This window comes from Eleutherodactylus coqui, chromosome 11 (assembly GCF_035609145.1).
Source record: "Eleutherodactylus coqui strain aEleCoq1 chromosome 11, aEleCoq1.hap1, whole genome shotgun sequence".
Classification (NCBI taxonomy): Eukaryota; Metazoa; Chordata; class Amphibia; order Anura; family Eleutherodactylidae; genus Eleutherodactylus; species Eleutherodactylus coqui.
The window spans coordinates 112,033,547-112,056,759 of NC_089847.1; the positions used below are offsets into that span (position 1 = coordinate 112,033,547).

Consider the following 23,213-nt stretch of genomic DNA (forward strand, 5'->3'; position numbering starts at 1 on the left):
GTACGGTATTAATACACTGAGCAGTTGGGCCGTGTCCTTAGGGGGTTAATGTGATGAGCTTGGCTCTGGTCCGGTATTTCTTCCCTGAGCCGCTGTAGCAGCACACACATGGTGACGTGCAGCTGTGTGTACATACATGTCAGCTAGTACATGTATGTAGCATGCAGCCCTGGGATGGAGGTGGCGTCCCTCCAGATGTTCCTCTCATGGAGGCTGCACTAGGCCGCCGCTACCAGAAGGGGGAGAGGGAGGAGGCGCCATGAGCAGTGCATCCTGGGAAATAAACCAACATGGGGAGCAGCTCCGGGCTCGCCGTGCGCTGGGAGTGAGAGCCGCCGCCGCCGCCACACGCACACCGCGCCGCAGCCGCCGGGGGACGATGTGAGGGGAGAACCGCCGCCTCTCCCGGATGATGGACAGGAACTACCCGACTCCCACCTTCACCGACCCGCTGGCCTCAGCCTCCCCCGCCGCCTGGGCCTACGAGCGGAGCGCGGCCGGGATTAAGCCCAGGTAAGGAGGGCGGGGACACGGCGCAGGAAAGCCCGGGGATTGTGCGGCCTAGTGGTGCGAGCCGGGATCCGAGCAGGGAGGGAAGGAGGGGCTCCCGCAGCCCTCCTCACCACAGCCCGGGGATCCACCCAGCCAGCAGGCCTGACACCAGGGGACGGCACATGTGCTGCTGTCACCTGTGGCTCTGGAGGACTACAACTCCCAGCGTGCCCTCACAGGCCGGGGAGCCCAGGGGCTGCTGGGAGTTGTAGTTTCCTGACGGCTCGCAGAGTTATTTTACTTTGGGTCTTCTTGCCCTCTTCGGGGCGGCAGGGACGGCGTTTGCATCGCGCCACGGACCGCCGGACCGACTCTTCACGCTCCTCATCAAGTAGGAAAATGTTGTTTCCGCGGGTTCAGCGTTGTTGGGGTGCGGGCAACCTCTTCAACTGTGGGGGAAAAAATGGCGCCATCGCCGTACGTGAATTATCGTAGTCTTATATGTCCCGGGGCAAAATGGCGGCTGCACCCTCCGGCGTAGGCGTTACGGTTGATGATGCTTTCGTAGAGCCCGGGCCATCCTGACCGTGCCCAACGGCGAGAATATCGCGTGTTGTGAGACGCACGAATACAGACGTATCGACACGAGGGATGAGGAAAAATCGCAGCGCGTTCGTTCTTTTAGCGTTTCTGCGGAATGCCTTTCCCGCTGTTTTCATAGACGCGGCGTGCGCTGCGGGTGCGACGGGACGTTTCGCGTGGAAGTCGATGGGCCACGCTTGTGATCCTCTGCCGCGTGAAACGCGTAACTGCGGATCGCAATTTCACAAGAGCAACGGGAGGCGTTTCTGAATGAAGACCACCTCGCGTTGGAGTGAAAAACGTACGTTGGTGAGAGCGATTCGCCGCGCGTTTCTTGCGCTCGGAATTTATCCAAAGGCAACAAAAAAACCCAAAACGCATATTTTTCAGACAAAAAGTTGCGTGAAAAGCGGTCAGTTATGGCCAACATCGCACTCGCCAGTGTGAATACAACTTTGGCGCCGCTCGGTGTCTGGCTGCTGCCGGTGATCGGAGGGTCACGTTGGGGTGAAGACGCCGCCTCGTCATAGAAAACGGCGAAAATCTCCCCGTTTTGCTCGTATCTCCGCAGCGAGGCTTGTTTCCACCGTCTGTTTGCAGGCGTCCGTTGGTCACGTGACTCAAGCCGTCGGATTTGTTGCACAACAGACGCTGCGGACGGTCTCTGCGGACTTGCGTGGCGCAACTTTTCTCGTCCATTATGAAGGTTCCTCCTCTCTGGTGCCCGTTGATTGGCGCCGTTGGGGACCCCACCTGATAGGGCGCCCGCTGTCAGTATCACCACACACAGAAACGAAGTGGAAGCTGCAGCTCCGATCCCTATGTAGTGGCCGGCACTGGTAACTGCAGCCGCTATTGGTGAGAGTTGCAGTTACCCACACTGCCCACTACATGGAGGTCGGAGCTGGAGCTTTCTCTTGGTACTCCTGTGTCTTGTGGCGCTGACAGCGGGCATCCTATCAGCTGGACCCCGCCAATCTTCTATTGGTTGGTATTTTTATGGTAAACCCCTTTTCAAGGAGTTATGGGATAGGGGTGAGTGTGATTGGTCGGGGCAGATCGCTGGGACCCCCAACAACCACACAAACGGAGGTCCCAGGTGTGAGTGCAGTGTTCGCCGCCGCTCCATTCACCTCTATGGGTCTGCTGGAGGTGGCCCACTTGTTTGGCCCCTGCTCCACAGATCGTGGGGGTCTCGGATCGCTACTGATCCCATGGATCGGCACAAAGACACCCATGATGGTGATCACGTTGAGGTCATCTTTGTCGCCCCCTATAGGAACATGTTATGTGTAACGTGCACCATAGTTGTCGTGTTCTACAAAAAAAAGTATTCGGGGCGGGGGGAGTTAGAGGGGCGGCTGTCCCCTGATCTAAGGGCACCTTGTGCCGAATTTCCGTGTTCTCCATTGACCTGTTTTGGGATCTACCGCTAATCGCGTGGTTCTCTACGGTGCTGTTCATGTGGCTGGGGTGGAGACGTGCCCTAATGTCAGTGATCTGCGTTACGGCCACTAGACTCAGCCGCACGTCTTGGGCTCTTCTGGGTCATTCGCCTTGTTCGGTCATCGACTATCCCGGCTGTAATTACAAGGAGATCCGCTCTGCTCTGGGAGCGCCGCTGCCACCCCTGACGATTGCGCCATTGGGGGGTAAAATAAAGTAGCGCGGCACTTTCTCATATCTACGGCACTAATATCGGCTTGTAACTCTACTTTAGGTGCCGGTATACAAGGCAGAAATGGCGTAACGTAAAGCCGTGCCATTGCCAGGAGGCAAAAATGAGGCGCCGGGTCGCCTCTGTGCTCTATAGACCCCTAGGCTAGGGGCTCAGACGGCCCTAAAACACACGCTAAATCTTGACCCGCCAGAGACAAGCGTAGATGATCGTACAGATCAGCAGAGCATTCAGGGGTCCGGATGCAGCATGTAGGTCTGGGTATAGGTTGCCACTATCTGCGCCCGTCCTACATTACCCTCTGCTAGCGGCGGTGCCGCCAGGTTCAATTTGGCGATTTCCTTCTTCTTCGACTGTAGTCAATATTGGGCTTCTTTTATTGACTAGTAATTTGTGTAAGATCCGCTGTGACTCGCAGGAAGTGAGGAGGACCCGTTCTTCCATGGGGTGCTTCCTCCACTATATGGGTTAGAGCTTGCCCCTATAGCATGTACCGTAACCCAGAATACAAGGGTATTTGTGCAAAAATTTGCAATGTCTTCTGCTTCTTGCGCCACCTCGCCTCTCTTTTGAAAAGTAGGCGGGGTTTGTTGAAAGGTGGCGTGGCCAACCCGGACCGACAGATTAATTTGTCATTTTACACCGGAAATGAACGCCAGGTTGGGATAGCAGGTGGGAGAAGAGGAAGTTAAGGAGAGCGCTGACTCGTACAGCCCATAGAAGTCTATAGAGAGGAGGAGGAGGAGGGGGGGGGGGCAGAAAGACTTTTAGCAATGCAGTTGCAGCTACTAATGCTTTCAGGACAAAGGTGAGAAAATATTTAGGACCCTTTTACACGGGATGTCCTGTTGGGTGCCGATACCAGTCAGGCCGTGCCAGTGATAATCGCTCCTGTTCTTTTACACAGAGTGAATGGAGATTGTTCCGGCCCGCCTGCCCCCGTTTACAGTAAACAGGCAGTCATTGATAAATGCATGCGTGAACTGAATGACGAATGAGAAGCGAATGAATTCTCATAGGTCGTTCCGTCGGGGTATGCATTTACACTAAACGATGGTCTTTCAGGTTCCCACTGAATGCAGGGATCTAAATGATTTATCGATCTGTTGAAAAGGGCCCTTACATCTACACTGCTCAGTCCTGCTTTCCATTCTACTATGATATACCTGCTTATGTATTTGTGTTGCAGAGGGATAGAAAGCAGAATACGCAGTTTTCTCTGTGCAGTGTATACAAGACATCATAGCAGCAGTCTCCACCCATCAGCACAGCGAAGACTGAAAAGTAGAGTGAGCCTGCAGATGGGAAAGTAGTGATAACCGCAGGATACAAGTCATGTAATGGCCAGTTATAGCGTTAGAACGCCTCGTGTACTCACAGCGGCTTGTTCTGAATGTGTGGATGTGCTTTAAAGTAGTTCTGCGGCCCAAAGCTATTGCAGATCAGCGGTGTGAGTCTTCCGGAGGCGCCTGCCGTTCAGCTGCAGTGGTGGAGCTGGGAGTTACATCTTAGCTGGTAAGTCAGAGACCGGAGACCATTGGTTCGAGCCTCATAAACGAGGCGTACGTCACATGGCGCGCTCTACTCTTCGGCCGGCGTCACACGGGCATATTTGCAGAATAGAACCCATTGATTCCAACAGGTTTGTTCGCATGTATGAAGTTTGCCCGGTTTCAGCTGCGCCCCTCGGTCACTTCTATTTTCAAGCATCCTTACAAATGAATGCATCTTGAGATGCTTGTTGGGTCTCTTGGAGAATCGCTGCTGTTCTTCTTGCTCTTATCTGATATAATGTAAGGGTTATTTCAGGACCCTTGTTTATTGCATTAAATTGGCCTCGAACCTTCAGGGTGGCACGTCTTAGTAGTTGGTGTATATAATACTTCGGCGCAGTATAGACTGACACCAAGTAGGAAAAGTCACTATTTAATCTCTCGTTTACAGGGGTGTGTTTTCAGTCCGTGTTATGCATGTAATACATATACACAGACCCCATTGACTCTGCAAACATGCGTTTTTCATGCACATTTTTAAAAAATTACCCAAAAAAAGGAACATGTCCTATTTTGGCCATTTTTTTACGGACGTTGCATGGTGCTCCATATGGACACTGCGGCGCGGGAAGAAAACCACTCATGTATATTGCGTCTCATGAATCTCGTACAATTTTCTCGGCTGTGTGAAAGCAGCCTTGGCCAGCGATCTGCAACCTGATGTGAAACTACATCTCCCAGCATGCTTTGGGTTTGTATCACGGACATCCACCGGTCGCACACCAATGCTATAACAGAATACAATATAATGGTTTCAGACGTGCGCCCTGGCCGGAGCGCGGTTCACTCACCCGGACTCGAAACCTCAGAGGTCCTTAAGATCCCCGCAGTTCCCGTCACTTCTGGATGTGTGTCCTCGTGATCGAGCCAGGTTACGCATCCAGAGGTGCGCTCGGCAAACGCTCCTCTGAAATCCGCCTTAAAGGGTACCGGTCATCTGAAAAATCCCTCTAAATCTGAGCCGTCGTGTTTTGCGGTATGACATAAGCGGAGAACGCGTGCTTGTAAACCCCAAAAAATCTATTCGCATTTGCGGATATTCCTACTTTGAAAGTAGCGCAAATCATCCACCTCGAGTCAAACAGGTGGCGCCATGAGCCCCCCAAGTCAGCGCGACACTGCCGTAACTGCATGGTAGCACTGAAGTCTTGGAGAGGTACCGTGCGCCCCTCCGGCCGCTTCTTCCTGGTGCACCGCCCATACATCAGAAGGAGGCATGGCGCCGCTCCCTTGACTCAAGGCGGATGATTGGCACACCGGGCGCACTACTTTGGGTTAAAGGCTGTTTTGGGGTGGATTGAAAAGGATTTCTTCCAGGTGACAAGGTGCGGTCATCCCACCAATATCTACGACATGGGTGATGCATGTCCGATGGCTGGGACCCCCAGCGATGCACACCCAGGGACCCCCCGCTAATGCATTGACTTATCCGGGACTGAGGGATAGTAGAGCGTTGTGCCCACAGTCTCCATAGACGGTGAGTGGAGAGGCGGCCGTCATGCATGCGCCCTTTGGGGTGCGCCATTCTTGCGATCCCAGCATCGAGCGCACGTTTATCCTGCGGCTCGCTGATGAATGACCGAGGTGGAAAAAAATCACAATAACTGCTTAAATCGCGTTCCTATTTGCAGAGATAAAGTGTGTGTTTTCCCCGTGTCTCGCAGCGCCCCCTCTGGTAAGTCTAAGTACAATAAAGCTCCTCGTGGTTAATTTGTATCCGTAAGATGTCCCACCAGCAGCATTTGTATTCCTCGGCCAGACTGTTGTCGCCAGGCAGAGCGCCGTCTGCAGCGCCGTTTCCTCCATTTGTCCTTGTGTTTTACATTTTAGCATAAATCTATTTCTCCGTATCGTATGTGATGATTACGTCAGTCCTGCGCGCCATTTTATGTGTCAGCCGGTCGGCCTGCGCACTTGTTGCCGGTTTTCATTAATCTACGCGGTGCGTTCACGGGCTCCCCTCTCCTAGATTGTTTTTCTATAAAAAAAACTGCTTAACCCTGAAAGCCGGAAGGATTGTCGCTTCTCGAAAGTCTCCATCTTGACTTACACGTTTTTCACGATGTTGACGCCGTGTTTGCGCGGCCGCTGCGAACACTTCGTCAGGGTCTGTTTTGCACTCTGGAAAATCGCCGAAACAAGAGCAGCGGGACTTGGAAGATGATTAAGGAGTCGGATCGTCTAAGACGTCTTATCTTCACAGTCTGGGGCCCGGGACCCAGACGAGATTTTTCACGGTGAAATTCCGTATGCGGCTATTACTTATCGCAGACCAGCGCTCGAATGCGGAGTTTCTAACGCCACGATCTCCGAGTGCTCTCTGCTCTGTTTTCACTGAGTGGTGGGGTGCGTTAAACGCTGTAACATGCATTCAAAAATGCCGTATGTGATCGCAGTAAAGTGCTGAGGTTTGGCGCGGCGTTTTCCGAACGCATGTGTGAGAGCAGCCTAAGTCGCTGAGGGGGTTAATAAAAAAAAAAAAAAAAGTTTAATTAAACTTAGGTTTTCAAAAAAAATCTTACGAATTAACCCACTGACTTTGCCATTTCCAAAAAAGAATCTACAGAGTAAATTGTATGGATTCTGGCTTGGCTTTCAATTCCCAGTCATTGTTACAAGGCTTGTCTAAAGAGTCTAACATTGACTTGCAGGAATTCTGCTTTCCAATAGGTGGCACTGCAGAGGTATTGTTCCATCTCCCTTATTTGCATATTACCCAGAGGAGCGTGCATGGCCTTATGAGTCTCCTCACTCACCTAGGTGCTCTCCCCAAGCAGAAAAGATAGCGTTCGTGACCTAAAATAACAGTAATTGGCATCGCCGCATACATGAGAGTCCGGACTATTAAAATATTGCATTATTTATCCTAAAGGGGGTAAAAATTCTTTTAAAAAGAAAAAAACTCATTACCAGATTTTTTTGGGTCAAACCTCGTCTTAAAAGCAACTGACTAAGGCCGGCTGTACACGGCAGAGATGGATCCTGCATGCCAAATCCAACCTGATCACGGCCGGCGATCCTGCGTACCTGCCAGTTGTCGACTTTTCCTGTGCTGTGATTGGACCACCGGCTCGTTATCGGACATGCGCAATACAGATTGTCCCGTCGGCAGGTGATGACGCCGGTGCTTGTGACCTTTCCGCAAAGTGAATTGTGGAAGGGCCGCGGGCCAGACTGCTTCCTTTTTTTTTTTTTTTTTTTTAATGTCCCCGACAAACCCTCCTAAGAGTGTCTGCAGACGGGGCACACTTGCTGCTCGTCTAACCGTCTGCTTTGCAAAGCGTGAAAACCGTGATGAAAACTGCAGGAAGAACGGATCTGCAATAGCTTATAACACGTCTGTGTGGAGCCGTACGGACTGTACGTGATTGTGTCACCGCCGGCGGCGCGGAACGCTGACTGATCTCTAATCTAGCATGAGGTCACACCTCGCCTCTCCATGCACCTTACCTCCCGGTTACATAGAATGGGCTGTATGGGTGGAGTGCTGCGGTCGTGAAGGGATGTAGAGCCTTGGCGGTATATGATTCCGCAGCCCATGGGTTATTAGATCTTGGAAGAGACCCGACGGAGGATTTAGAAGCAGAACTGGTTTTCTAATAGCTGATAAGAAGCTTTCCGTCGGTTGTGTGAAGTATCTTCTGGTAGGTGTGCGGCCCCCCTCGTCCGTTCTGTAGGGCCCACTAGTGGTTGGCGCCTCTAGAGTCCCTCACGCGGCGGTGAAGTTCTGGCCACTTCTTTAAGGGAATGCGGGAAGAAGTTTCTGTATCTCAAAAATGTAATCTTTTTTTAAATCTTTAACGTGTGACTCGCTCGCGCAGAGACTGTGACTACTTCCACCTCTGTGGACAGGAGTGCCATATACAGTCTTCCTGAAAATAAGACCCTGTCTTATCTTATAGAGCAAAAAGCATTTGGTATTGCAACGTCCCAAAAAGTCCAAAATAACCCATTCTTTATCCCGCACAGTGAACATAGTATGTTAGGCTGGAAGAAGACCGTGTCCATCCAGTTCAGCCTGAACGCCGTCAGATAATACACAATACCACGACTGCGTTTGGTTTGTTTTCTTCATCTTCTTTCCAAAAATTTCTTTATTAAAAGCAATCAAAGTTGTACGTACTTCAAAACTATACCAAAATAAACCACAGGTAGGTCGTCTCGAGAAAAACAAGCCCTCAGGTGACCCCATTGATGGAAAGACAGGAAAGTTATGGCGGTCAGAAGATGCTGGCATAAAAAAAAAATCTCTAAAGATTTCCAAAAAGGCTTTCTCTTTTTGCTGTTATACAACGGTGCCATCTGCTGGCTAAAGCCAGTGTGTGTGCGCCAGAGAGGCTCCGAAAGCGGATTGGCTGGCAATTGACATTAAGAATACCTCGTCGGACGTCTTCTGACATTGGAGCTTCACAAGCGTCAAGCAGAATGTAGGAAGATGGCCGACAGTGGATTGGAAAGGGTTAATGGTACCATTGGAAGATACAACTTGTACTGCAAAAAATAACGCCGCCCCCCCCCCCCCCCCCCGACAGCTACATCGACAGAAAATTTAGTTGTGGGAGTGGGGAGGAGAAGCCAACAATATCAGCGTATACTTGAGGGGTTAAAAATGTCAACCAGGCCAAACAATACTTATCCCAACGCATCAGGCATTCTGACACATGCATCATTTCTAAAGTGGGCGGGGCTTGAGTCACATGAGCTAAGTTACTAAAGTTCTCCCAACACTTTTTCCATTGGCAGAGATCTGATCCAGCCTGGTAGAGTTCTGTAGCCTGGTCATGCAAGCCTAATACGGACGCTGGCACATGATCCACACACTCTATGTACTGCATGCGGTGGGACTAGTATTAGTCAGTCATACTTGTGGTGCCGGAGCCGGGTCCTGATTACAGTCTGCACTCTCTAAATGGCTTAACTACACTTTCTTAGCGGTTCAGCTGATTGTTTAATTACAGATCTACAAAGTCTAGGAATGTTCTGTGGATGCATCGGATCATCCTAACTGATACGGGGAACTTAGAACATATGCAATATGAGGTGAGGCGTGATCGCTTCTACTCTCTGTTCTCTCTATGTTCTAAAACTTTTTGGTTTGGAATGGTAAAGGGGTAGTCCTCCGAAATGCCGCTATCCCCCAACCACAGCGATGACCTTAAGTTTCCTTCCTATGGTGTGAATAGAAGAGTACAGGAAGTTGAGCTGTGGTGAGAAAATGTGATTGATTTATTTTTACAATTTTTTTTTAAACTTTTTTGTGTACTTCCTCATTAAAGGGGTTGTCCCGCGGCAGCAAGTGGGTCTATACACTTCTGTATGGCCATATTAATGCACTTTGTAATGTACATTGTGCATTAATTATGAGCCATACAGAAGTTATAAGAAGTTTTTCACTTACCTGCTCCGTTGCTGGCGTCCTCGTTTCCATGGAGCCCGTCTAATTTTCGGCGTCTAATGGCCAAATTAGACGCGCTTGCGCAGTCCGGGTCTTCTTCTTTTCTCAATGGGGCCGCTCGTGCAGGATGCCGGCTCCGTGTAGCTCCGCCCCGTCACGTGACAATTCCAGCCAATCAGGAGGCTGGAATCGGCAATGGACCGCACAGAAGCCCTGCGGTCCACCGAGGGAAAAGATCCCGGCGGCCATCTTCACCAGGTAAGTAAGAAGTCACCGGAGCGCGGGGATTCAAGTAAGCGCTGTGCGGTGTTCTTTTTTAACCCCTGCATCAGGGTTGTCTCGCGCCGAACAGGGGGGGGGGTTGAAAAAAAAAAAAACCCCGTTTCGGCGCGGGACAACCCCTTTAATATCTTCTCATTTTATCTTCTCTTGTAATGAAATCAAAACTGAAAAATAAAGGAGTAATTCTTCTATATGTGTCTCATGAGATCAGCCACTCCGGTGTTTGTTATGGCCCTTTTACATGGGCCAAGAATCTCACCATTCCCGTTCGCCTGGCGGGTGACGTCATCATCGGCTTGTCCGCGCCGGGCAGCCCGTTTTTATACGGCGTTATTCTTGTGAAGTCCTCAGACACTTATCATATTCCCATGTGAAGTGGTGAACGACCAGTGTTTAAACGGCACACTCATCGCTGGGTTTGTTTGAACGATAATCGTTCCGTGTAAACTGGGTGTTGGGCAACTAGCTGCAGCAGGAGCCTCCCCCCACCTGCTGCGTTGTCTACAGCAGAAGACCAGCGATGATCAGCTCTTCGTCATCCGGAAGGGATCAGAATGTTTGCTACAAAGCTAAAGGCCCTTTTACACGGGCCGAGAATCTCACGATTCTCACTTGCCCGAGCGAACGAGCTGGTGACATCATCATCATTAGCTCGCTCGGGCCGCATGTTTAGGCCTCATGTCCACGGGGAAAATCAGGCCCGCTACGGATTCTACATGGAGAATCTGCAGCGGGTCCCTCCTGCCCCGCGGACATGAGCGCTGAAAATAGGAATTTAGAAAAATTAACTCACCCGCAGCGGGCCGGGAGGGTCTTCTCTTCCTCACGGCAGGATCTTCTTTTTCGGCTGGCGGATGAACTCGGCACGCCGGCGGCATTTCGCCGGCGTGCTGCGCACATGCGCCGGGCACATCCGCCGAGCCGAAGCAAGAAAGATCCGGCCGTGAGGAAGAGAAGACCCTCCCGGCCCGCTGCGGGTGAGTTAATTCTTATTTTCGGTCTCCCGCACGAAAATGGAGCATGGTCCAGATTTTTTCATGCTCCATTTTTTTTAAAATCGCTTTTATTGACCATCCGCGGGTATTTATCTACCCCGCGGGTGGTCAATGCATCCCTATGGGGTGCGGATCCGCGGGCAGGAAAAGAGTTAAAATCGCGGCGGATTTTAATTCTTCTTTTGCCCGTGGACATGAGGCCTTAGACTGCGCGATTCTCATGAGGAACGTGCAGTTCTTTCCTTTGTTCAGTGTGTTGCGTTCCTATGTGATATATACTGAACAGTCAGTGTTTACACGACCCTATAAGCGCACGATCCCGCTGCGATATTTCGTGGTCGGAATCCGCCGTGGGCATGAGGCCTAAGTCGTACTTCTCCGGTTGAAATTTGCCGTTGATGTTTGTGGCACTTCTTCCCCGGTATTGTATCCCTGTGGTCGTATGTGTAATGTCACGGCATTTCTCGTATTTGCACACGGCAGTACACTTGGCGCAGGCTGATGTGGGTTTGTATCTGTAGAGTTCATACATATGGTTCTCTATAGAAACTCTTCTAACATCCTGCCAAAATTGTTCCGATTCTTAAATATTGATGACTTGTCCCAAGCAACGGCCATCATTACCAGATTGGCGGGGTATGACTCACCCCTGCTGATTAGTTGTTTGAGGGGCTTGTGGTGCATCCTTCTTCATTGTATGACACTGTACACTGCACGGTGGCTGTGCCTGGTATTGCAGCAGAGTCCCAATCGCTTGAATGGATTCCCAGAGTTGGACCGCCACTGATCTGATAGCGATGACCCATCCTAAAAAAAAGGTGATCAATATTTAGGTCCTGGAAAATCACTTCCATTTTCATCACACGTTTATGTCCTATCCACAGAATGTCATAGAAGTCACATAGGTGCGGGTCCTACCTCCGGGTTAGCTGATCACCAGGGGTCTCCTGTTCGGGATCCTCGAAGATTAGCTGATCACAAGGGAAAATGCTGAAGCACATAGCGCTGCCCATATTGTAGTGGCCCCATTAGGTACTGCAGGCACATCTGCAGTACATTTCAAAAGGAATGGTGCCTGTAGTACCAAACCAGGGCACTACAATGTTGACAGCGCTAACTGCTTCCAGAGCTGTCCTACCTTTTGGGAACCACAACTATCGTCAGTTAAGGCATTAATTAACTTTTTCAGTACCGTAAATCAGTCAAATTTGTGGGCAGTTTGACTCTGGAACAAATATGCCCCTTGGTCCTCCAAAGGGTTAAAATGCAAAGCTTATTAGAAAGTCGCAGAATTTTCCTTTCTGCTCTAATAATCCATAAGCAATGATATAAATGTCTGATCTGTAGGGCGCAGCATGCATGGGGTGTAAGCGGACCACCCACGGCCCTGACGGTCTCCGGCTCGGGTTTCCTCTGTATACATTTGTGATACTTAACAAGTTTTATACATAATATAAAAGCCATTGTACAAATATATAATCTCTGCAGGACGGTAATATAATATTACGCCTCGTACGGTTATGAGGCTGGGTTATAAATATTTTAGACATTTTATCATTTGATTAACGTCCGTGTGTTTATGATTCTCCCGGATTATCCCGTTGCTACGAGGCCTGGAAACTACATAAACTTCTCATGCTGTCACTGCAAGAGTAATGGTGGTCCCGCGCAAGAGTCGTCGTTTACTGTCATGTCGCAACCCGTTTACTAGAGAGCCCCTAAAAATAACTAGAATCCGGCCGCTATGAGTGTCTGCAGCGGGTCCACACTAGTCCCCATCCAATGGAGCGCAGGCGGATTCCACTCTTTGCAATTCAAAGGGTATGATCTAGAGCAAATATACATGTTTTAGGGTGTAATCACACATCACAAAGTAAACTCTCACCCCAATCTGCATGCAGATTTTGGTGCGCTTTGAGTAGATGTCGTGTCGAAAATCCACAGCATTTCTGCAACAAATATTCCTGTTTTGGGTCGACAAGTCTGCAGTGTGCTGTAAAACAACGGGGTCGGTGCAAACCCCCTCACTCACATTGTACTGGACACTTCTGTCGAATTTCAGCTCATATTCTGTAGCCGGCATTCTGCAGCAATTTTGGTGTGGGTGTGTGTTGAAGTAGGAGGAGATCCGCGCCGGATCTGGACAAGTAAGAAAACGTCTTTTCCTGTCCATGTCCGCGGGCACGGCTGGATACCGCTGCGTGCTTCAGCATTGGAATCCCTGCATGTGAGTGCACATATGAGGCCTTAGACTGATTTTCCGACCATTGTCCCAATGACTGATCACTCCTGAGCTTTCACACAAGGGCGATAGTCGTTCAGTATATGGTAGTGATCTCCTCCACACGCTTCCATTCACTGTGAACAGGCAGTCGTTCGAGGCTAAGAAACTGCCTGTTCACACTGAGCGAGAAGTCGCTCACTGGTTGATTTTTCATGTAAAGCCGCCCCAATATTGTAAGGCTGGCTTCTCGTGATCTATTCATCCATCGGTGTACTTTTAGGCGTTTCAGTCCAACTGGGCATGATTCTCTTGTGGGCCATACTGGCTTGCAAAAAGTTTGTGCCCTGCGCCCCACTGTACGTTCAGGTCTCTGTTCTGATGAGGACCTCAGAATTAGCAGAATGTGCCAACGCTCTGACGGCTCTGCACTCCAGATGTTACTCATGGAAAATGTAGATTCTGTCCAGCTGAGCCATTTTCCAGCCTTTTTACCGCTGGGACTTTCTACGTCTCCTGTAGGCAGAATAGACGGACTGGCAGCAGATGAGGCCAGGATTAGCGACTCAGCACTGGCATCGCCTCACTGATCAAGTCAGGAAATATAGATTTTTAAGCAGCTTTTCTACTATAACTGATTTTCTTATATGCGGCGCTGCCTTCTGCTCGGCGCCGCTCGTTAGAGCACTGCTGCAGATTTAATTGCTAACATGTAGAGCGCCCACAGGCGTAGGATGGGGAAGAAGGAAGAGTAGCTGATCGGTCGCTGTCGCTTTACGTAGTCTTGGCGGCATTTTTGCACAGCTATGATCGGTGTTTTTAGGTCGGGCCCCTTGTCTGCTGGGGCGGCTTCTGTAACATTTATGCTTTGTATGAACGGCCGCAGCGGATATTTGCTGCAGAAAGTCCACTGCAGTCCCGGTGATTGCTATGAGATATGTCCCATGAAATCTGGTGACCGCTGCAGGCTCATCTTCCTAGAGTCCTGGCACTCGAAATGCGTGAGCGCCAAAGCCAGGAGAACAAGCGGTGACACTAGAGCCTTTCATTGGCTGCAGCGGTCACCTGATTTTGTGTCTTATCAGATGTCACAACAATCACTGGGACCACAGTGGGCTGCAAAGCTGGATCCCAGCGGCCATGGAGGGTAAGTATACTTCAGTTTATTGTTTCAATGCAGGCAGTGCTGTTAAAGCGACCCTCCGGTTTCAGGACAAAATTCTGTCCTGGGTCTGGAGGGTAGGGGGAATCTTATTTGTACTTTATCTTCTCTTCCTGACCGATCTTATCTTCCCCTTTTGTTCCGCCTCTTCTGCATTTCAGGCAGCCAAGATGGCTGCCACAATCTTTAGACGACTGACTTACCGGAGTGTCTATAGTGCACTGGTAGTGTTAGGACTACCAATGCACTGTAATTGCTTTGTGATTGGCCAGTGCTGCTCACATGATTAGTGCTGGCCAATCACAGCACACTTCACAGCTCATTAGGAAATGGTAGCCATCCTGGCTGCTGGATACTAAAGCGCTGATTCAGCGGAATGGAGAGGCGAGGAAGAGAAGATAAAAGTACAGGTAAGAATTTTGTGGAGGGTCCATTTCGGTCTTCATGCGTATTGGTCGGGGCCAGACAATTCTCTGTACGTGGAGGTCGCTTAACTTTGATGTTGGCGGCAAAGAAGGATCAAGAATGTTGAATTTCAACGCCAGATCCTTTCACTCCCCAGGAGAATAGCCAATGGCAGAGCTTATTCCTCTAAACACAATATTCGGCCCAAGCCCAACACTTGTGTCTATGGGGGGAGAAGGTGGAAGCGGCTGGCTGACGAAGGATTCTTCGACCAAAAGTTGAAGTTTTAAGGGCCCCTTTAGGCTTTGCTCACATGCCTTGTGGCATTCCGCTTCCTTGCTCTAGCATGGAAACAATGCGAACCGGGCACAGGTCCATCCTGCAACGGAAGCATTCGATGCCCGACTGACCCCATTGACCATAATGGGGGACGCGTCGTGCCGCTCTGTATTTTTCCAGGCAAGACAGAATATTGCGGCGCGCTGAGCTATTTAGTTGAGGATTCTGCACTGGAGGCTCTGCATATCGGCTTTAAGACTTTTACCTTATTGGCCATCCTCGGACTACTGGAAGGACTTGCACCGTTTTATACAGATCGATGTGGGAATCTGTAGTACAACATTCGTGACTTGGTACGGGCCAGTGCACTTACCTCCATATGCCTATGGAATCCTAACAGAATCCTAGGCAGACGGCCGCGGTTTGTCTGCGCGAAATCACATGCGGAAAACTTTGCAGCATGCTCTGCGAGCCCCGCACAGAAATGTCACTCCCCGGCCGCTGGCTCCGGTCTGCGCATGCACCGACAGCCGGCACATCAAAAAGCCGGAGCCGTGGGAGAGGTGAGTGCCGCGCTGGTTCCTGCAGGGGCTTGGGTCGGGTCCGGCTGCGAGAATTCTCGCAGCCGGATCTGACCTGGCTGTCTGCAGGCGGCCATAGGGAGGCATAGGTCTTTACTAGAGATGAGCGAGCGTACTCAGAAAAGCACTACTCGCTCGAGTAATTGGCTTTATCCGAGTATCGCTGTGCTCGTCCCTGAAGATTCGGGTGCCGGCACGGAGCGGGGAGCTGCAGGGGAGAGCGGGGAGGAACGGAGGGGAGATCTTTCTCTCCCTCTCTCCCGCCTGCTCTCCCCTGCTCCCCGCTGCGACTCACCTGTCAGCCGCAGCGGCACCCGAATCTTCAGACCCGAGCACAGCGATACTCGGATAAAGCAAATTACTCGAGCGAGTAGTGCTTTTCCAAGTACGCTCGCTCATCTCTAGTCTTTACTCATCCGAATCTACAGGGCTGTTTGTGCTGCCATACAGGGTCTATAAATACAACTGCCCCCTAAGTTTGCAACTTTTTACTTACTTCCATTACTTTTTTAATAGGGCCTGAAACAAATCGGTTCCCAAACATATCTGCATAGGGAGCGTTGGGTTGATGCCTCCATTACATCTTCACTATTTGCATGTATGGAGACAGCGGACTAACAATCTGTCATTAGATAAACATCAGGAGTCGTTATTTTAATAGTACGTTTGACATTTGCATCTTTTTTGTGTATGAGCTGCAGAAAAACCCTCAACGTAGGAGATGGACGGGTAAAATGTATTGTTTTTTTTCGTTTTTGCATGTAATGCGCCAATTATTGATTTTGGTTCCTTTCCGCCTGGAGGAACGTTCTTTGAGAGTTTACATTCTATATATGTCTGGTTATGCCATACTTTAGAATGGGTCGGCTAAGAATTGACATGTTTGCATAGTTATGATTTTGGGGTTGGTATCCTTTTATTACCTGGGATAATTAGAAATGTTATTTGTTAACCCTTTCCAATCCACTGATGTCTGAAGACCATTCTGGTTGAAGGCTGTACAGCTCCGATGTCAGAAGACGTCCAGCAGGGTATTCTTACTGTATATTACTGGCCGCTCTGTTGTTGGGGGCGTCTCCAGCATGTCCTATACCGCAGTACTGGCTCTAGCCAGCAGATGGCGCCATTGTATAATGGCAGAAAGAGAAAGCCCCCTAGGAAACCCTGAATCCAAAATTGGATTGCAAAGGGTTAAAGGACCTCCAGTAATCGGTATGACGTGGCGTTCCAGACCTATATCTTTCTAGTAACTGCTGTCAATGCTTATCGGTAGAACGCTGATAATATCTAGCTAATCTGTTATGACTTCCAAGTAACACAAATATTCGGCAACGTTCCTCTAAGATACAGACAGTACTGCAAAATAAGAAAGCCTTCAGAAAAAGAAGCGTTACCAGTTTAGTTGAGCCAGTTAATGAAATGCAAAGTGAAGAAACCAGAGAGAGATGTAAATCAAACTGATATTTGGTGTGACCGCCCTTCAATATGGCATCCGATCTGCGAGGGACACTTCGCACGCAGTCAGGGATTTGTAGGATTAAAGTAATGTATATAAATTATACCCAACTGGCAATAAGGATCAGCATTTTTATGTGTTGGTTGAGATACAGTTATTAGCTGAAACAGACACAGCTGTGTAGGAGGATTAAAAATGGGTGAGGAACAGTCCAACTCCAATACAAAGGAGAGGTTGTGGAAGACAGTTTCCTGTTAGAGGCCATACACCATGCCAAGACTGAGCACAGCAACAAGACACAAGGTAGTGCTACTTAAGGCTGGGACATCGAAAACCAAAATATCGATATATCGCTAATGCTTTGGCGATATTTTTTATCGATACGATGTCCGATATATCGGTAACATCAATAGTTTAAGGCGATATAATATCGATTTTTGTAAAGAAGCAGCCTGTCTTGTGGTCCGGCGACCAGATTTTCTCTCTTTACATTCTGCCCTTTCCTTTGTGTTGGCACAGGATGTAGTTTTGCTCGCGGCACTAATGAGCTTGCGTCTAACGCGATGGCTGAGGGCAAGGCTTTATAAATGAAAGCATGTAGATGGAGGACTGCGCTGAACGCTCGAAGGTCGCCTCCAGAAAAGGAGTCGCGACATGTCAGGCGTTCAGCGTCTAACGCGAACCCCATAGAAAAGATAGGAGACCCATCTAACGCAATTGCACTCATGTTGCCAGACCCGGCATTGTTTACAAGTTGCCATGGAGACCGTTGGTCCCTCAGCGGCAACTTGAAAAAATACAGGGCACGCGGCCCACAAACACAGAGATCATGCTCACATCCCGCCAGGTCCAGCGGCCATCCTCTGGCTTCCTTGTAGCTGACAGGACCTTGTTTTGGTGTGTTTACCTCCAATCATCCGTCTTCACTCCCGGTCATGTCTGCTCGAAGGAGCATTGTGAAGGGAGAGCATGCCAGCAAATTAATAATTCTTGGCGCATTAGATAACGATTATTGGGGCCAATGATAAAAAAACTTCTTTTCACCTAATTTTAATTCTGTTTCATCTGTAGTTTATTTTCATTTGTAACTTTAATATATTTAACAATAGAGAGTATCGACTATCGCTGAACAAACTATCGACTATCGATATTTTGGTGTCGCTGTCCCAACCCTAGTTCTACTGCATTAGGCCGCCTGCACACGGGCGGAAATCCCGCGGCGGTATTTCCCGCGGGATTTCCGCCGCTGAAAATCTGCATAGGAGTGCATTACAATATGCACTTCTATGCAGACGGCCGCAGTTTGGCCGCGCGAAATCTCGCGTGGCAAACAAACTGAGGCATGTCCTATTTTTGTGCGGGGCACGCACTCTCCCGGCTGCCGGCTACGGTCTGCGCATGCGCCAGCTGCGCGGCAGCCGGCACATGAAAGAGCCGGGGCCGCCAGGCGCGGGTGAGTACGCGCTGCTCTCTGCAGGCTCTCAGGTCGGGTCCCGCGGCGAGAATTCTCGCCGCCGGATCCGACCCGCTCGTCTGCAGGCGGCCTTTGGAAGATCTCTGCTAGGCAAAGGTTTCAAGATGTACTGTTTCAAGCTCTTTTGAAGAGGCACAAAAAAAGTACAACGTTAACCGCAGACTCGGTGGTCGGCCAAGGAAACTTGGTGCAGCAAATGAGACACATCATGCTTACTTCCTTTAAAATCAGAAGATGTCCAGCAGTGGCGTCAACTCAGAACTGGCAGAAACCAGAGGGACCGGGATACACCCATCTATTGTTCACAGAAGTCTGGCCAGAAGTGGCCTTTATGGAAGAATGGCCACCAAAAAGCCATACCTTCGATGCAGACACAAGGGCGGCTCAACTGTGCAGAGAAACCGAGGAATGTGGGGATGTAGAAAGAGGTAGAGTTTACATTTGAAAAATATTAGGCTGTAACAGATGGCAGTTTTTTTCTCCAAAGGGCTGGAGAGCGGTACAATAATGAGTGTCTGCAGGCAGCAGTGAAGCATGGTGGAGAGCGGTACAATAATGAGTGTCTGCAGGCAGCAGTGAAGCATGATAGAGAACGATACAATAATGAGTGTCTGCAGGCAGCAGTAAAGCATGGTGGAGAAAGGTACAATAATGAGTGTCTGCAGGCAGCAGTAAAGCATGGTGGAGAGAGGTACAATAATGAGTGTCGGCAGGCAGCAGTAAAGCATGGTGGAGAGAGGTACAATAATGAGTGTCTGCAGGCAGCAGTGAAGCATGGTGGAGAGAGGTACAATAATGAGTGTCTGCAGGCAGCAGTGAAGCATGATAGAGAACGATACAATAATGAGTGTCTGCAGGCAGCAGTAAAGCATGGTGGAGAGAGGTACAATAATGAGTGTCTGCAGGCAGCAGTAAAGCATGGTGGAGAAAGGTACAATAATGAGTGTCTGCAGGCAGCAGTAAAGCATGGTGGAGAGAGGTACAATAATGAGTGTCTGCAGGCAGCAGTGAAGCATGATGGAGAGTGGTACAATGAGTGTCTGCAGGCAGCAGTGAAGCATGATGGAGAGCGGTACAATGAGTGTCTGCAGGCAGCAGTGAAGCATGGTGGAGAGCGGTACAATAATGAGTGTCTGCAGGCAGCAGTGAAGCATGGTGGAGAGCGGTACAATAATGAGTGTCTGCAGGCAGCAGTGAAGCATGGTGGAGAGCGATACAATGAGAGTCTGCAGGCAGCAGTGAAGCATGGTGGAGAGCGATACAATGAGAGTCTGCAGGCAGCAGTGAAGCATGGTGGAGAGCGGTACAATAATGAGTGTCTGCAGGCAGCAGTGAAGCATGGTGGGGAGCGGTACAATAATGAGTGTCTGCAGGCAGCAGTGAAGCATGGTGGAGGCTCCTTGCTGGTCTTGGCAGATGGAGATGAATTTAGTCAGGATTAATGGTGTCCTCCATGCTGAGAAATGCAGAACAATGACTACACTGAAGATAGTTCTTAATGACATTGGCTGGATGTTTGCAAAGAAGAACAAGGAGTCTTGGTAGTGTTTGTCTCACATCGTCCAGTCTGTCTGGGATTACATGAAGAGACATAAGGATTTGAGGAAGCCGAAATTCACAGATCTGCGCTTAGTTCTACAAAATGTTTGTAACAACCTTCCTGCTGAGTTCCTTCAAAAACTGTGTGCAAGTGCACCTAGAAGAACAGATACTGTTTTTTTTAGACAAAGGAAGGTCACACCAAAGTTCAATATTATTTAAATGTCTCTTTTGTTGATTCACGTTGTATTTTGTTAATTGACAACATTTAACCTTGGCACTCTTTTTAAAAGCATTCATAAGCCCCATTTACACGGGACGACTGTCGGGCAAACAATGCCCAGCACTCATCCCTACATGTACTCGCTCCCGTGGAGTTGCACAGGAGCGGGTATCGCAGTGGAGCGGCTGGAGGAGATTTCACTCCTTGCTCTCCCCTCGCCCCTCTCCATTCACATAACATGACGGAGAACTCGTCCGGTTGATGAGCGGCTCTGGCTTACACAGATGGATAGTGAGTGATTTCTCGCTGTGTGCCCTGTCGGTGGCCAGGAGCACACAGGACGACTATCGCCCAATTGTCAGTTGTGTAAAGGTACCTTAAAACCTCTTCACAGTACTGTGTGTAGGGTAAGCATTAATCCCTTTAGGAAAGAACCCATTTTGGCGTATAGGACCGCAGGAACTTTTATCAGAGCCGTAGCCGTTTTTATTTTTCCATCAATACAACCCTATGTGAGCTTGTTTTTTGCAAGTCATGTTTTTTAAATCTTTTTCGGTTTAATATAAAATAAAAGTACCGTATATACTCGAGTATAAGCAGACCAGAGTATAAGCCGAGGCACCGAGTTTTCCCCCCAAAAACTTGGAAAAGTTGTTGACTCGAGTATAAGCCTCGAAGGGAATGGGCTGCGTGCAGTGATTTTCGGGGATGGGCATGGCGCTCCAACCAAGCTCTACGCCTTTGATAAATACCGCTGAGCATCGTGTTCTCTCCCAACCGGTGGCTGCCCCAGCGGTCTGACCCCACTGATCTATAGGGGAATATAGGACAAATAATGAATACCCCTTTTAATAGAAGTTTGTAACCTGCGTCATTGCCAATTACTTCTCGGAGCGCAGTGTGATTAAATTGCGTGAGCCCTTCTACTACATAAAGGCGACCTCCTATCCGGGAATACCGCTATCCATTTGGAGTAATATATTCTCCTCTATTCCAAAGGGGCCGAAAATCTTGTTATCGGCTCGCCGTCCTCATAAAGTCCCAGAATTGACAGCTCGGTGTCAGTGACTCGCGGTGGTACCGGGAGGAGCAGGGACACACTGTTTTCATATCAAGTCAACCATGGCTGCCGTTGACGTTCCGGGACAATTAGTGGCTTGCCGGTTGACACGTCAGCTGGAGTGCCGGCGCTGCTGCCAGTGTGTGAGAAGCGTTGGCCGCCTTCCAGCGCCCTTCAGGATCGCTTCCGATGCTTTTCCACCGGGGAACATCTTAGGCTTTTCAATTATCTCACCAGCTTTCATAACAAGGTGGATGAACTGTGCAGCGAAACGCGCCGTGTTAGAGGGTTTAAGCAGGAGGCTTACCGATGTGTACCGCTGTGTCGATGGAGATTTGTTCTCTTTTTTTTTTATGTCTTTTGAAACATCACTTATTTTTGCCTTTTTTAAGGACCTTAAACACAGAAAACTTCAGCTATTCGTCTTTTAATCTACTTGCAAAACTATTGATTTTTTTTTTTTTGCCTGCAAGTGCTTTGCATCTTGCCAGAAAAACACAGCGCCGTTGTTCTCGCCCGTACAGATATGCCCTAACCCCTGTAGTGGGACCATGATATTATTTATGGTTCATGTCTAGGGCGGGAGGCACAACCCGCTGCTTGTGCTGCTGCCTGTTGCAGATATACAGCTGATCATCTGTCTGTGCCTTCAGCTGTGGAGATTGCCGGAGCGGCCACTGCAAGGTTGCGGGGAAGGAACAGTTATGTGCAGAGCGCCACCTGTCGGGTAGTAGAGGTACAGGCAGGGGAGTGATGGCTCCGTGGGGAGAAGTATAACTGCAGGGTTGGGAATGGGGGATAGATTGTGCTGTGACGGGAGAAGGGGTTCTGCTGGGGGGAGGGCGGGGGGGGGGGGGGGGGCGGGTGCGGCCCTGTAGGGAGGAGAGCAGATATTGGCTAAATAGATGTGAAAGATGCCATAGTGAAAGGCCATGATTTCTGTGGGGCAGACAGATAGCTAATGGACTTAGAAAAAAAAACTCACCTCCCCACCGCTGTCGGGGCTCAGGTGCGTCCAGCCGCTTGGTCCTCCGGCAGTGCAGTGACGTTCTTTCAGCAGGTGGGGATTTAAAATCCCTGCCTGCCGAAAGGGCTGTGTCTGATTTGGCTGAGCGCTCAGCCAATTATAGGCAGCACTCAGCCATTCATTGAATTCAATGAATGACTCAGCCTGTGATTGGCTGAGCGCTGTGACCAATCATAGGCAGCGCTCAGCCAATCAGACACAGCCCTTTCAGCAGGCGGGGACTTTAAATCCCTGACGCTAAAATAACGTCATTGCACTGCCGGAGGACCAAGCGGCTGGACGCACCTGAGCCCCGACAGCGGTGGAAAGGTATTTCTCTCTTTTTTTTTTTTTTTTTAACACATGTTAGGGATAATCACTACACACAGCAGCGGCCCCATTGAAAGAAATGGCGCACGGACCTGCACTTGAGTATAAGCCGAGGGGGGCTTTTTCAGCATAAAAAGTGGGCTTCTACTCGAGTATATACGGTACTTGGTGTTTCTTTGAAGTATAACTTGTTGACCCTGTACATACAGGTTTAGTCGGGAGTTTCCACTCCTCAGCCTTATGGATTTACTTAAAGCCCGTCTGATCCGGCTGCTATAATTATCTGCCATACAAAGTCATTTTTCAATTCTCCCAACATTCCCAGAAATGAACCGTATTCTGTCTCCATGCAGCGAGGCAAAATATAACTCCCCTTGGGGAGCGTCTTAGAGTCGCTGGAAGACTTGAGCTTCACATTACGTCTTCCGTTACCTGTAGGGGGCGTCAGAATGTGCATATTAGATTGTATCATTGTGAAGACCCCCTCCCCCCAAAATATA

The 23,213-nt window shown here is 49.5% G+C and overlaps 1 protein-coding gene across 1 annotated transcript in view; it reads left to right on the top strand.

Annotated features, from left to right (window-relative positions):
- Nucleotides 1–279: 279 nt before the first annotated feature.
- QSER1 (glutamine and serine rich 1) overlaps nucleotides 280–23,213 on the top strand; it is a 51,341-nt gene continuing 28,407 nt past the window's right edge. Inside the window, exon 1 of the mRNA XM_066583246.1 lies at nucleotides 280–513. Within this exon, the coding sequence (XP_066439343.1) occupies nucleotides 410–513 (104 nt within the window). The 5' untranslated portion in view covers nucleotides 280–409. The remainder of the gene's footprint in view (nucleotides 514–23,213) is intronic.